Here is a 13,631-nt window from a genome sequence, read left to right as displayed (position 1 = left end):
TTCCGCTTAGCTGACACATGTGGTCCAAGTTCATAGAGGCCGTCGTCCAGGCTGGAAATGAAGCTTAAACACTCTGCCGTTGAAAATAAATTGCTACATGTATCAAGCGTGTAATTCACCTAAATTTTCATCCTATGCTCTTGTCTAAACTGTGGGAGGATTGAAGCCGTAACACTGTATACGATGGCACCAAACGTGAACATCAGTTTTCTTTCCTCCTGGAAGGAAAATCAAAGCATATTGCTGCCAGTAATGACCTCACGTTAGCAACTAATGGAATATTATCCAGAGATACATGTTTTATAGACTAATAAAAAATGTTCTGCATCACTTTTTTTTCTTGGCTACAGCATGATTAGTGTTCCTGCCGTTGCCATGTTTACAAATACATCAGCGAGACCATTGAGTGAAAAGGTGGATTATCATCAATATTTTCCAATCTAATATAGGCAATAATTATGGTGCATTCACTCTTCTATCGCAAAATCAAGCTCTGAATTCCGACAGCATCCGGGGGCGAGAGGAAGCACTACGTACATGAGATGTACACCTTTGTTGTACATTTTTGTTGTCATTTTTGACCAAACTACCATATTAGAACTGTACTGTTTATAATAATTTGTTCAACTTGAATTATACACACTCACAGCGTATTTTTGCCCCCCCTTATGTAATGCCCTCGGGCCTTTAAGGATGCAATAAATGAAATGATGATTAAATAAATAGTGTGGGTTTAAAATTGCTTTTAAGGTAAGCATGTTAGCCCTTACATCGTATGCCAAGGACCCCATTCGATAGCTCTTTTATTGGTGCACAGGCCTTCAACACATATATCAACAATGCGGAGATCGTTGCACATTCGACTATCTGTTGCATAAAGCACTTGTAATGTGCGCAATAACGCTATGAAATTTCCTTTCACATGTCACAATGAAATCTCGCCAGATGAAGTGTTACATAAATAATTTATCTATTACTATTTGTAATATATCAAGACGATTGAAATGAGCCAAAAACATAAAGACACAATAGTTCTAGGTGTTGCAAATCTTTTGTTAAACACACGATGCTGCTTAATCTGAAGTTTCGAAGCTCGTTAATTAAATGTTGTCAGGTAGTAGTGCAGAAACAATCAGGGGCATGCTGTCCCTTGAAGCAGCCATTGTTTGAAGGAGACTTTACGGAACTATGCTGGGTACTTTATAAAATGCTAACACTAAATTACAAAAAGGTCTACAAAAGTCGCTGCTCCAGCTTACACTGTAACTGTGCTGTCCGTCCTGAGCGTCTGGTGTTTTTTTTTTTTTTTCTATGGAACTATACTCAGTTTCTTATGTACATTTACGCCAAGAATAAGCGCTACAAAGAAATAACAAAGCGAAAGAGCTTCCACAAGGGATAACTGGACAGTACAATCTCGGAGCGTTTACCATGCGGTTGCCAAGCATATTCCTTTCCTACCCCATGACTAGTGTAATGAACATATGATTTATTATTACTATTTATTTACAGTTACTGCAATCATCATTTGGTGATTTCAGCAAGGTGGTACATATACTTAGTCACTGACAAAAACATGACGGTAAAAGAGATGAATAAAAGCAAGCAGACCTACAGTCAGAACTAAAACCATTTTGGTAGCTTCTGTAAGAGTCGAGTAAGATGTTTTTAGGTGTAGTTCACCCTTCAGCTCCACCTATTTATCAGGCACTAGAAGTAATTGCGTTATCTACGCGAAACTGCGTGCGCATGATGCGGTCAAGTATACAAAAGTACTTCAGGACATATCTTTGTGCACCATTGAAATCATTTAAATTGTACGAGTTCTGTCATGTCTTTTTGATACATTGTTGCAAAAAATGTAGTTTTTCTAATAAAAACTTTGCTGGCAATGCGAGAATTACCTATGTCCAGTATACTCACACCAAGATGATATTGGTGCACATCGTGCTCAATTTAGAAGGAAAAAAAGAAAACAAGAGGTGGCTTGACGTCACACTCCTCAAGCCCAGTCATAGAAAAATAAAACTGGGGCATGCTGGGAATCTATCAACAGCATGAAGCATGAAGAGAATCAGCGAAGAGGATCAACGTTTTCTCGGGACAAAACAAACCCCGCTTGTGTTTTACAAGACTATTAACCTAACAGGGCCAAAAGCAGTGCTCTATCTAAGAGAATAGCAGAATGTGTGTACCTATTTGTTTAACAAATTAATCCCAGTGTCCAATATACTGGACATGCTTCTCCTGTGAAAATCGTTCTACTAACATCTTTCTTAATTTTTTGCGTGCTTTTCAATAGCCTAGTAGCTAAAAAAACAAGATTAAAAACTTTGTTCTGCCTTACAAAAAGTTTGGGTCGGAAAGTAATATGGCTTAGCCACAAATTAAGTATTGAACCTGATATTATGATTACAATAGATTACCTACGACGAAAAAAAAACTAAAGAATGTAATGCAGTTGGTCGTAGCTTCTTCGTATTTAAATTATCTATGACTATATCAAAACTGTGAGGACTCGAATTCAACCAAGGCAAGGAAAAAAAGAAGTCCTCAGTCTGAAAAATTGTTCATGGCCAGTCCGGAACCTGTTCGCCTACTCTACACAGGCCGGCTCTTAAACGGCGTGAGTAAGAATGCACTGACAGCGGGTCGCTATTCTTTGGTTCCCGCAATGAGGGGTGGGCGAGAACAGGTTGAAGAGCGAGGCCACTTCCGTAGGGAACTCGTCAGCGTCGTGGTGGGAGGAGAAAAGAGGGAACGAGGGGGAGGGTTCAACTTCATGCGGCACGTGGTGGACGTTTAACGAACTAGCCCCTCGTGGGCCCGAATCCTGGCCTCGTGAGCGAGTTGAATTATGAGTGAGTTGGCCAACCTATGGTGGATACCGAGAGCCTGCTTAGAGTTGCTGGGGATGGTACGTGCACATGAGCTGTGAATCTAATGATCAATGATATACCATTGAAAGTGGATGTGGAAAATATGCGCAGACTTAAATGTGCAATAGCAGAATTGCATCTCATAAAATGAGAATAATAGGGCGCACTTGAACAGTACAGTTAGTGTGGCCCAAGTTCACTGAAACTTAAAAGGGTCTGAATCACTTTTCGAAGTAATGATAGACTGACTACAGATTTGTAGTTTTATTGCCACACGAATAGATCGCTGCAAAAATTATTCGAAACACATCAAGTAAAATCGGAGCTGCAGGAATTTGTTGCGCGCTTTAAGCAAGTTCTGCTTTTTGTCTCAAAGAGTTAGCTGGAAGCTACACAGGGAGCCTAACAGGAACAAGGGCTGGAAAGAACCTACATCATGTGTAAGTCATGACCATGAATGCACATCATAAAACACGATTGTTCTTACCCATTGAGATACCGGTTGCACTAATGTTGCTAATGTGTACCAGTGCAGTCCCCAGCACTTCCCGGCACCCTGTGGCAAGAAGAACATCTGATTCTAACACCACCCTAAGTTTATGTCAGCTATCGGCCAATAGCAGCCATCTGTTGTGTTGTGTAACAAAACATCTGTTGTCTGACGGCTCACCAAAAGGCATGGATTCGGGCCTCTGTACAAGCGCTTTGAAAAGTGGCAACTTAATGCTCTCCTTGCCGAGCACTACATCAAGATTTGGCTAAGCTGCGCCCGCAGCTACTGCTTACCACTGTTTTGTCCTTTCATATAGCACAAGTTGTGGTTCAGGACCTTTTTAATAGAGTGCCTGAACAGAAGAAAATAAATAGAACAGTTGGCGTGCTCTGAGTTAATTGCAATTTATTAAAGAGAAAGTGGTTTGAGAGCTTACACACTTCAATGCTTGTGATCATAGTACAGCATCAGTTCCACACAGCTCTGGCAGAAGGTATTGCAAAGTTCTATGAACATCAATACGACAGTTCATAAATGTCAGAAGACTGTATATGACAGTGAATGAGCAGTTCTTCGGTCGGCTATCATAAAGTCTAGCCAAATTTCAATACGTATAGTCTGAAGAAATTCTATCACAAAGTCGAACGGAATGTCAGCACTAAGTCAGACATCAGTTTCAGCAGTGTGACAGTGTTCATCACACGTTTTACCACGTATCCAAAAATTTCAACAGCAGATCAACAGAAGGTTCAAGTAGACTTTCACATTCTTAGAAAGCGCCAAGAACCCCTAGAGTCTTTTTGCAAAGTACATAAATTTATTCTGCTCAAGAAAACAAGAAGAGCCAGAATAAAGGTATAATTGTGCGAATATGAGGCCAGAGAAAAAAAGGCTTCATGGCAAATATACGAAAGTTTTACTTTCCAACACAAAAAGGCAGCATTAATTGACTTAGCAGCAAGAGAAAAAATATTTCACATTTAATTTACATAAATATCTGCATATATTATATTTCGAGATTACTTTTTGATGCTGACAGTAGTAGGGAAGAGCTCATAATATATAGTAGGGTTGACAGGCGGGCTAGTTGGTACAAATTCATAATGGCTGTTTGTCTCTTCTCTTGTGTCCCGTTGGTTTGCGCTTCCAATTATTCCATCTCATAATATACAGCCTAGCATTTTGCCACTAACTTTTGACAAGGTGCAAACTCTGAATGGACATTGCATATTTATTTTAGAACATTTACACGTTATTACAATAGCATAACTGTTTCTTTCTAAAACTTGTCCAAATACTAACGCATTATTATGAGCAGAACCAGAGGATGCAACCTAGATTTCTTGGAGATGTAGTACAACTGCGCAATGTAGCATTCCCGCAACACGAATGAGCATCTCTACACAAGGATATTCAGAACCTTCCAAAACGTGTTCACGAGTACTGTGACCATGTAGCCCGTTCTTCATTGATTCGTTTGTCAGTCCTATTTCAAAGTAAAGAAAGTATACATGTTACAGGTATCTTGACTGTACACAACTAAAACATAACATTACAACTAACATAGTTTCCTGCTACTGTTGTGCGCTGCAAACAAAATGATAAAAAGTGTGCGTTAAACATGTCCATATTTTGTAAGGAACCAACATTGCTTATCATAAGCTATACAAAATACTCATCTGGAAGCAATATCACTGCTCTTTAGGAATGTTGTGATATAAAACAGTGGGCTGCGCATTACTGTCCTTCACTTGGCGTAGAAACTTGTGGCTCCAAAAGTGCTGTACGCCTCTCATTTTCACGGGTGATGCTCTGGTTAATTCTGTTCAGTCGTTCCTTCAAAATAGACACAAAAAGGAAGCAATGAACATGGTTGTAGACCCCTAAGAACAGCTTCATTGTTGAGAGAAATGCACAAGAAAATTAAAAGGCTTGTATGTTCAAACAACTAATTCAACTAGCTTACGTAAGTTAGGCTGATCAACTAAAACTAAAAAAAAAGTGCTGGCTATCTTTAGTAGTGTAGGCAAACTGTTTTGTTACTCCAGGAAAAGGATTTCTTGAAAATTGCTTTAAGCCCCTAAAAAAAAAAGCACCTATTTCACTTTGCACTAAACTAGTAGTACACATTACAAAAGCAAATTCAGCAAAGCCATAGTGGTGAAAATTGTCTAATTTTTTAGTAACAGTGTCTAACTAGCACCTACAGATGTGCACCTGGTTACTCAGTGTATTTGACACAAGTTTCACTAAGTTCAGGCAAAATCCTTGGATACGACGTCAAGCACTAAATTGACTGTCAATGTCAACCACTGTCCAATGCATAGGCATCAACATGGGCGAAGGGACAAAATCATCATCACATGATGACGTCATTGTGACATCACTGATTGCCAAAATTTGTGATGTCCTAGTCACATGACGACGTCACCGCATCCGATCATCACTCTGTCTAATGTAGGCCAATCACAGAGGCAGTGCCAAAGCAAGCAAGATGCAGAAATCTTACAATCCCCCAATCTTAGAGGCAGTGCAAGACCACATCAGGTGCAGAAAGCTTTTGGAGAGGGCATGGGAGGATTAATACATCAACTGAGAAGTAAAATATGGCTTCCAGCTTCCATATGTTTTAGGCACATGCATAAGAAACCCCATGTGTTTTTGCTTCTGTGGTTTGTCGCTGCACTACAGGCAGCAGCAAGTGCTGCCTAATTTTGAAATGTCATACCAAGGAGCTGCGACTTGAATTTAGCACCACTCTTGAAAAGAAATAACAGTAGTGTTTCCTTTAGCTTCAATATCAAAATCATCTACTCTTGCAAACCTTTCTTTTTACATCCATACATATCTTAAGTGCAAAACTTTCAACTACTCATATAGTACTTGATCTGAAGCTAGCGTGTTCTAGGGTGGGACCCAAAATACCATTGTACTTGGCCTTCAAAGCAACACGTAGGTAGGAAATAAGGATGATTTGCACAAATGCATGAAAAAGGTGGGTAAGGACTTTGGTGAGACACCTACAATGGCGTATCTATGTACTGCTTTGATAAACACATTAGTCAAGACTTAGCCAAAAGCAAATTTCCGGGCAAACATTGAACTAAAGTATGACACTTAAAGCTATCACAACACCTTCATTCTAGCCAGGTGATAGTGAATTAGATTACACCGACTGTAAGCTTTGAACACCCTATTAAAATTCACCTGAAAGATAATAATAGCTGTTACAAATGTAACATGCTAGTAATTTTCTGTGGCCCTTTGGCATTGATTTTACTGTAAAAACAAAGTCGTATTTGTAAAGTCTTTGCACAAACAGCTACACATATGAAAGCCACTATTGTTGAATGTTTTTGCAACAGAGCATCCACCGTTACGAGTTCTTAGTTCTAGCACATTTACCCGCCACAGTTGCCATTCTATATCTGTATATTAATGAGAACTAACAGACAATTAAGCCAAGGAAAGTATGGGTAATGATATTTGGAGTAATTATGACCTGAATGTGAACAAATTAAAGTGAATGAGAAGACAACTTGCTGCCAGCAGGGACTGAACCTGCAACTCTCGAATAATGTGTCCAATGCTCTACCAAATGAGCTACAGTGACGGTCATCCTCCCGTCCACTTTATTCACTATATACGTGCACTTAAACCTGACAGTGTTAGTCAGCATCGCTCATAACCATGACAGGCACTGTTTTTCTGCTTGCTGGCATCACATAGCATGTGATTTTTTTTTTAAGCTGGCAGTTGACCATTAATCCATCGCATACTACCTGAAGGCTCCAAGTCTGCCAGAATGAAACCCTTGTTATTAAGGAACGAAAGATGGAGAATTATATAGGCTTGTTTTTCTTGGTTTCATATAACATTAATGAATAGACAGTCAATCCAAGGAAAGTACAGGGGATGCTATTTATAGCAAGTATTATATAAACGTGAAGAAGTTGAAGAACTTGAATCTTTTTTTTTCACATATAATATCATGATACAAACTAATTTCTTTAAATTTATATCAATAACCATTATCTTTTTATGTTGCAAGTGGACTTCTGTGGCCTCCCTTAGAAAGCTGCACGAGCAAAACACAAGCAAACTGCACTAGTGAGCCATATATGAATAGAACGGCCACAGTTGGACTTGGAATGCACTGCTGTGCCACCCAAAGCCCCTTCATACAATGTTTCCTCCAACCTGGTTAGGTACCGCCAACCTATACTCCTCCTTATTCAAGCGGCAAGTTGGGCTTATTGGCGCGAATTCGCAAAAGACTTCAGTGCAAGAAAAATATACACAGATGAAACTAGACAAAAAGGACAAGCACTGAAGTTTTAACAACTTTTATTTGGAAATCCTTGCATATAGGTATATGCTGTCTGGTACACTACGTCATCATTTGTGCTTGTGTAATATGCCAACCATTTATCTAAGAGCATTTTAGAGGCAAGGCTTTTCAATGTTGGAGGACATGTCCTGAGATTGGAAATGTGTTCAGGTTCTACAACTTATCATGTCACATGTCTAATGTTTTTAATTAGAGAAGTGTTTTCCAGGTTGGGCCAGCAATCCTGACAATTTAATCAATAGCTAGCTAGAAAACCAAGGAAGTATTTTTCTTAAAGTGCATTTTCATGCGCAGTTTTCCTAGCACACGCTTTTAAGCACAATGTGGCAATAGCTCATTGAATGAGCATTGAGTGGGTGGACTTCAATGGCAGATGCAGTTTTTTCAGTGCACGCTTCATAGCATCAGCAGGTGCCAACACCATAAACTGGAACCAGATACCTAAAAATTCAACCAGACCATTGACCAGGAGTTCGTGCATTGAATAAAGTGGGCTCATTACATCTAAGAACAAATTCAGCAGCGTTTTTTTTGCTTTTTTGTGTCATTCTTTTCATCCGTTGTCCTTTTTGCAATGCAGTTTTCAGCACATTAAGTTCACAGGGTTCGTACTCACAAATTTGTTTAACTCCAGAAAACAAGAAATGAAAACAAGCACAATCCTAATGTTTTTTCAATTATACATATTTCCAAGTCTAGCAAGGTGTCGTGCCCCTCTTTGAGTGTTCCTTACATTCCCACGCTGGTTTCATCTTGTCTCCTTCTCAGTGCTGCTCTCTCACTTGTCTTTTCAACTTCCAGTGTCAACACATCTCCCAGAAATTTGCCCAACATTTCCAGAGTCAAGGGGAATTCGCGTCATATCAACTTCTACTTCCAAACAGAAGTGGCAATATACTATCACTTTTATAGTGAAAGGTGCTTGAGATGGGGTTGAAGAGGATGGACACAAGTACTGCAGCTAGCCAGAGAGAGGAGTGAACATAAAATAATGGTGAAAGCAAATATATGTGAAAAACTAACATCCTAAAAACAGAGCTAACAGAAGCAGAACTGGTGCGGGCAGAGAGTCACAGAGCACCAGTTTCCATCCACCATCATCACCGACTTCCAGCTTCAGCCATCACAGTAACAGCCACCTCCCTTGTCACTTTCACTGTTGCTAATCTCATATATGACATTGTCTTTCACGTCACTCATACTATTTCTAACAGAGCACTTCTTGAAGCTTCTTCAAACGACAACATTGAAAATTTCAATCAACCCCATCTCGTGTTTAGCAATGACGCACGATTATGCATGTTGGTTTAGCACCAAGCATGTTTAGGGCTGATGTGAAACTATCTTGCACATCAAAATTTGCGGATAACTTACACCCCAACTTTTACTATGAATTGCTTGTATTTTTCGTGTAGGTTATACACGAGAACATACAACAACTCTTGTACGTGTCATGCACTATATTAAACAATGTTGTGAAAAACTCACTCACAAAAAGCAAGTTTCATCAAAAAGTTTTATACTTAGTGCCTATGCATAACACAGACACTAAACAGCAAAGTGTCCCTGCATGACTTTTTGTACTCTCGGCTGTTAGCATATTGCCGTGACAGGTTGGCCACGTTCAAGTAGCTCGCCGCAATCATCGTGGCACAAGCACCAGGCAAGACTCGGCTGGCATGCACCACGCGCTCGTGCATTCGGTCTACGAGGAAGAGGAAGACAGTTGGATCTGTGCAACTCGACTACTCGGACTTCGACAACCATAGTCATTAGACTCGTGGGCACAAGTTCGCCGTAATAAAGACGCTTGTTTTTCTTTAGCTTGTCTGCCTCAGCATCGCTACAATATGTTATGTTTACTGTTACACTAGGATGCAAAATCTAATTTTCCTGCTAACAAGAACCATAGCAGCCAATATCAACATGTCATAAAAAAATGAGACGAACCCCAGTCTTCTTCAACAATATTTGACTAAAAGCTGTTCCTACACACCGAAAGTGTAGCACTGTGCAGCTCCTCAACTGAATAAGACAGCACACTGAATTGCTATCAAGTGTCACTGAAGTGACACTTGGTCTTTCTATAAAGAAGTGCAAATTTTTCGACAGAGGAGTGATGCAGCCATCGACTTTCTTGAGTCGAAGTGGAGTGCCAAGTGGAGGCCTGCTTCACAATATAGGAACAAGTGCTACGGTTTACAACAGGGTCGGCAACCTTTTGAGGCAGAGGGCCGAGTTGGTTGAAGCTGACACTGCATGGCAGAGCAGGCAAAGGGAAAAAAATCTGAAAATTCAGAAAAATGTAAAAAAACTGCAACAGAAATATCGAATTGACATTTGTTTTCTCCCAAATGTGACAAAGTCGCAATTTACAAACATATATTACAAGCCAAAACCCATTTGAGGTCAAAATAGCAGTTCTGTAAAATATGACAAGGACAGGGGGATGTCGTGCCGGGGGGCCACATTCTACCGCCTCGCACGCTGTAGGGTGCCAACCCCTGGTTCATACAAAACCACAGCAGAGGCCACACAGACAGTACGCATTTAGTGATATAGATGTTCAGGTACTATCAAACAGAATGCGCATACATACCTGGGTGTTCTGAAGAATACTGTTGACGAGAACTACCCTCCTTTTCGCATTTACAAGTTTCTTGACATAGCTGTCAAGGTCATATGGTATCTGCTGCTTTTCAGACAATGCACGAAGGTCTGCAAGGTCATGTCATTTTGCAATATTGATTAATCAAACAGCGTTTCTATGCACAACGACAAAAACAGCCCATCAAATGCCAAACTCCGCGCTTTGCAGATTATTAAAATAATGTGTGTGTGTGTGTGTGTGTGTGTGCATATTTTGTTTTTTTTAATAAGCTCACAATGTTGAAAAATAGCACAAATATTTATTTTTATGTTTTGTCCAGTACAAATGATCTTATTCATGAGCTTACTTCACAAATTTATATATGCTACTTAATATTTTTCAGCTGGAGCATATTGACACAACAAACTGCAAAAGAAAGTCCAGAGAATCAACAAAGCCAGAGGACTTGCATTTATGCTGCCTTTAAAAACACATTTGAAGAATTACATATATTACACCTTACGAAGGAAAACTTTAGAGTTGTGTCGACACGGCCGTACGGTATGCCGACGTAGAACGGTTGCCATATATGTCTGTATGAATTATCTTGATAAAGGCCGATCGCAAGTGAAACACCAACATTTCGTGCGTTTTCAACATGAACTAGCTCAAAGCATCGGTAACTGCCAGAAATATTGACTTACAAGACATATATATGAACACTCAACAAACCTGCATGCGTTGGAAACAACAAACTGAAGTGAATTAAAGTCCGAAACGCTACTTTGAGGTGAGGGTTTCTCAGTCTTTCATCTCGACAGCATTCGATAAATAAATGCAAATTCAGCGTCTTACCCTCTGCCAAGGTGTCAATATGCTGACGAAGCTCTAGCTGACTGATCCTGGAAATGAAGCGTACAAGATGATTGATTAGAAGGCGGAATGTACGGCTACACGTCAAACCAATGTTTATTTCAAGAAATTGGTCCCGCAAAGCGCAGAAATCAAATCACCTATATCGAATGAATGACTGTAAAACAAGCCGAGCTTGAAATGTGCCTCGTTGAAGCAGCTTTTTCTCAACGTTTCACTCTAGATAGTAGTGAAATAGTAAAAACAGAGAGACAGACGCACAACATAAGCCGCGCGCTAACTGTGAACTCGTTAAACAGCTGATGAGGTTCGTCAACACACAGCGAAAAGATCAAAGACCACCAAGCAATCACAGTTATCCCATTAAATGTTCAATTTGTCACGTAGTAACGAGTTTTACCCTGGGCATTCCCGAAAATGTCTGATGAGCAGCTGAGACACGCACCTTGTGGACTTCACACGCTCGTCTATTTGCTCGACAGTTGGAAGCAGAAGGCCAATTATGCCCTCGGCTAAACAGTCCCTCGCAGATACTTCTGAGTACGCCTCACTTCGATCATCAAACGAAGTTGTATTCTCACTATCATCCATTTTCGACGTACGAAGAAGCCTGCTGAGCCGAATTTCGTTGACTGCCGTCTGCTCTGACTCGTCTGACTACTCGGCATCTCACTACAACTGGATCTTTAAACATGGCGGCCATCTTTCCGTCAGTTTATCTGTCTCTGAATTTCTGCGGCAACCATGGTTTCTATCCTGATTTCTAATACTCGATGATCACTGCACAGATCATCGAATGTGTTTTTCCATTGCGCAGGAGCCATTTGTTTTGTCGCTGAGCAGTGTGCCATGAACACCATGGATCACCTCGGAGAAGCTTGCAAGCGGATTTTTCAAGATAGCCAGGTTGCCTCTAAGCTCAAGATTCACCTCACAAAGTGCACTAATATAATAAGGAACGTCCTTTGACCGCACTTCGAAAAATTATTGCGGGACAATATTGGCCACCAAAAGTACAGCGTTCTGATTGACGAGTCGACCGATATCAGTGTCCTGAAGCTCCTTGGCATCGCCATTAGGTATTTTTTTTCAGTCAAACGGTGAGGTTATTTCAACTTTCCTTACGCAGCAAGAACTCAAAAAATGCGACGCTGAAAGCATCACCTCAATGCTTTTAGAAGGATTGCGGTCCAAGGGTCTGAACCCAAAAAACCTTGTTGGCATAGGAGTGTGAGTAGTGGCGTCTACACACGTCTGAGAAACGAAATTCCTCATATTATTATGGTGCGATGTGTTTGTCAGTCTCTTCAACTTGCTGTTTCACGTGCGTTGATTGCTTTGCCAAGAAACATAGAATTTCTGGTGAGGGAGTCATACCGATGGTTTGCTCACTCCTCAACAAGGAAACTGGAGTACCAAAGCTTATACTGTGAACTAAACGACGGAGAGGCTCCGTTTACCATACCGCTAGCCTGTGAGGCACGCTGGTTGTCAATACATGCGGCAGTTGACAGAATACTTGCCCAGTGGACCGAACTGAAGGAAGTTTTTGGAAATGCATAGAAAGACAAAAGTTGCTACACGGCAATGATGCTTTATGAAATGTACAGTGACACCAAGAACAAATGCTACGTACTCCTGCTTTACTGGGTTTAACTAAAGTGCAGCGTGTCAACAAATCATACCAAGTGGAAAACCAAGACCCGGTGAAATTCTTCGATCTTATGATGCTTGTGAAGTCGACAGCCAACAAAGTATCTCTACCAACTTCCCCATACGACATGTTAACAGTCAATATCAACGAGCATCTTGACCCTAATCCGTACTTTGGTCACCGGTTTGAAACAGCACTCCGAGACGCATGCTTGCCATGCGACGATGAAAAAAAGCTGCGCCTTTGCTGTCGACGTTTCATCGTGGAACTATTCAAGCAGCTGCGCCAACGGCTTCCCGAAAACATTCAGTGCTTGCAAAAGACTTCCCTCCTTTCTGTAGAGCACGCACTGAAGCTAATACAAGAGCTAATTATGAAATTGGCATCGCAGTTCCTCTCTGTGGAAGCCGTGTCCGCTTGCGAAATGCAGTGGAAAAACTTGTGGCCCGTAAAATGGTGCTGTACAAACAGAACCGGTATTTTTTGGCAGGAAGTAAGTTCTTACAAGGATGGGCATGTCGAAAACCCTTTCACCGAGCTTGCCACGCTCGCCATGACAGTGCTGTCGCTGCCCTTCTCGAATGCTGGTATTGAACGGTGCTTTAGCGACATGAGCATTGTGAATTGTGCAGGCGTCGTAACAGGCTGGACATTGACACTCTCAATGCTTTATTGAAAGTGCGGTACGGCCTTCGGAGACACAAAAAAAAGTGCCACAAATATAGCCCGCCAGATGACGTGGCTGCAAAAATCGACACGATGGCATCCTACGCAACGGCAGATAGATAGAT

The 13,631-nt window shown here is 40.8% G+C and overlaps 2 protein-coding genes across 5 annotated transcripts in view; one reads left to right on the top strand and one right to left on the bottom strand.

Annotated features, from left to right (window-relative positions):
* The window catches only part of LOC119161201 (putative helicase MOV-10), an 89,734-nt gene that overhangs the window by 8,997 nt on the left and 67,106 nt on the right, over positions 1–13,631 (top strand). The gene's annotated exons all lie outside the window — the stretch shown is intronic.
* On the bottom strand, positions 3,761–12,236 carry Snapin (SNAP associated protein). Of its 2 annotated transcripts, none has more exons than XM_037413560.2 (4): positions 11,587–12,236; positions 11,169–11,215; positions 10,323–10,441; positions 3,761–5,208 (listed from the first exon to the last, which is right to left on the bottom strand). In XM_037413560.2, the coding sequence occupies exons 1-4, from the start codon at positions 11,775–11,777 to the stop codon at positions 5,110–5,112; spliced, it is 456 nt and encodes a 151-aa protein (XP_037269457.1). In that variant the 5' UTR covers positions 11,778–12,236; the 3' UTR covers positions 3,761–5,109. The 2 variants fall into 2 exon arrangements, with proteins under 2 accessions (XP_037269457.1, XP_037269458.1); XM_037413561.2 differs by having other exon boundaries at positions 11,632–12,200.

This window comes from Rhipicephalus microplus, chromosome X (genome assembly GCF_043290135.1).
Source record: "Rhipicephalus microplus isolate Deutch F79 chromosome X, USDA_Rmic, whole genome shotgun sequence".
NCBI classification, from domain to species: Eukaryota; Metazoa; Arthropoda; class Arachnida; order Ixodida; family Ixodidae; genus Rhipicephalus; species Rhipicephalus microplus.
The sequence above is the reverse complement of the archived record's forward strand: the minus strand, read 5'-3'. Positions and strand labels throughout refer to the sequence as shown.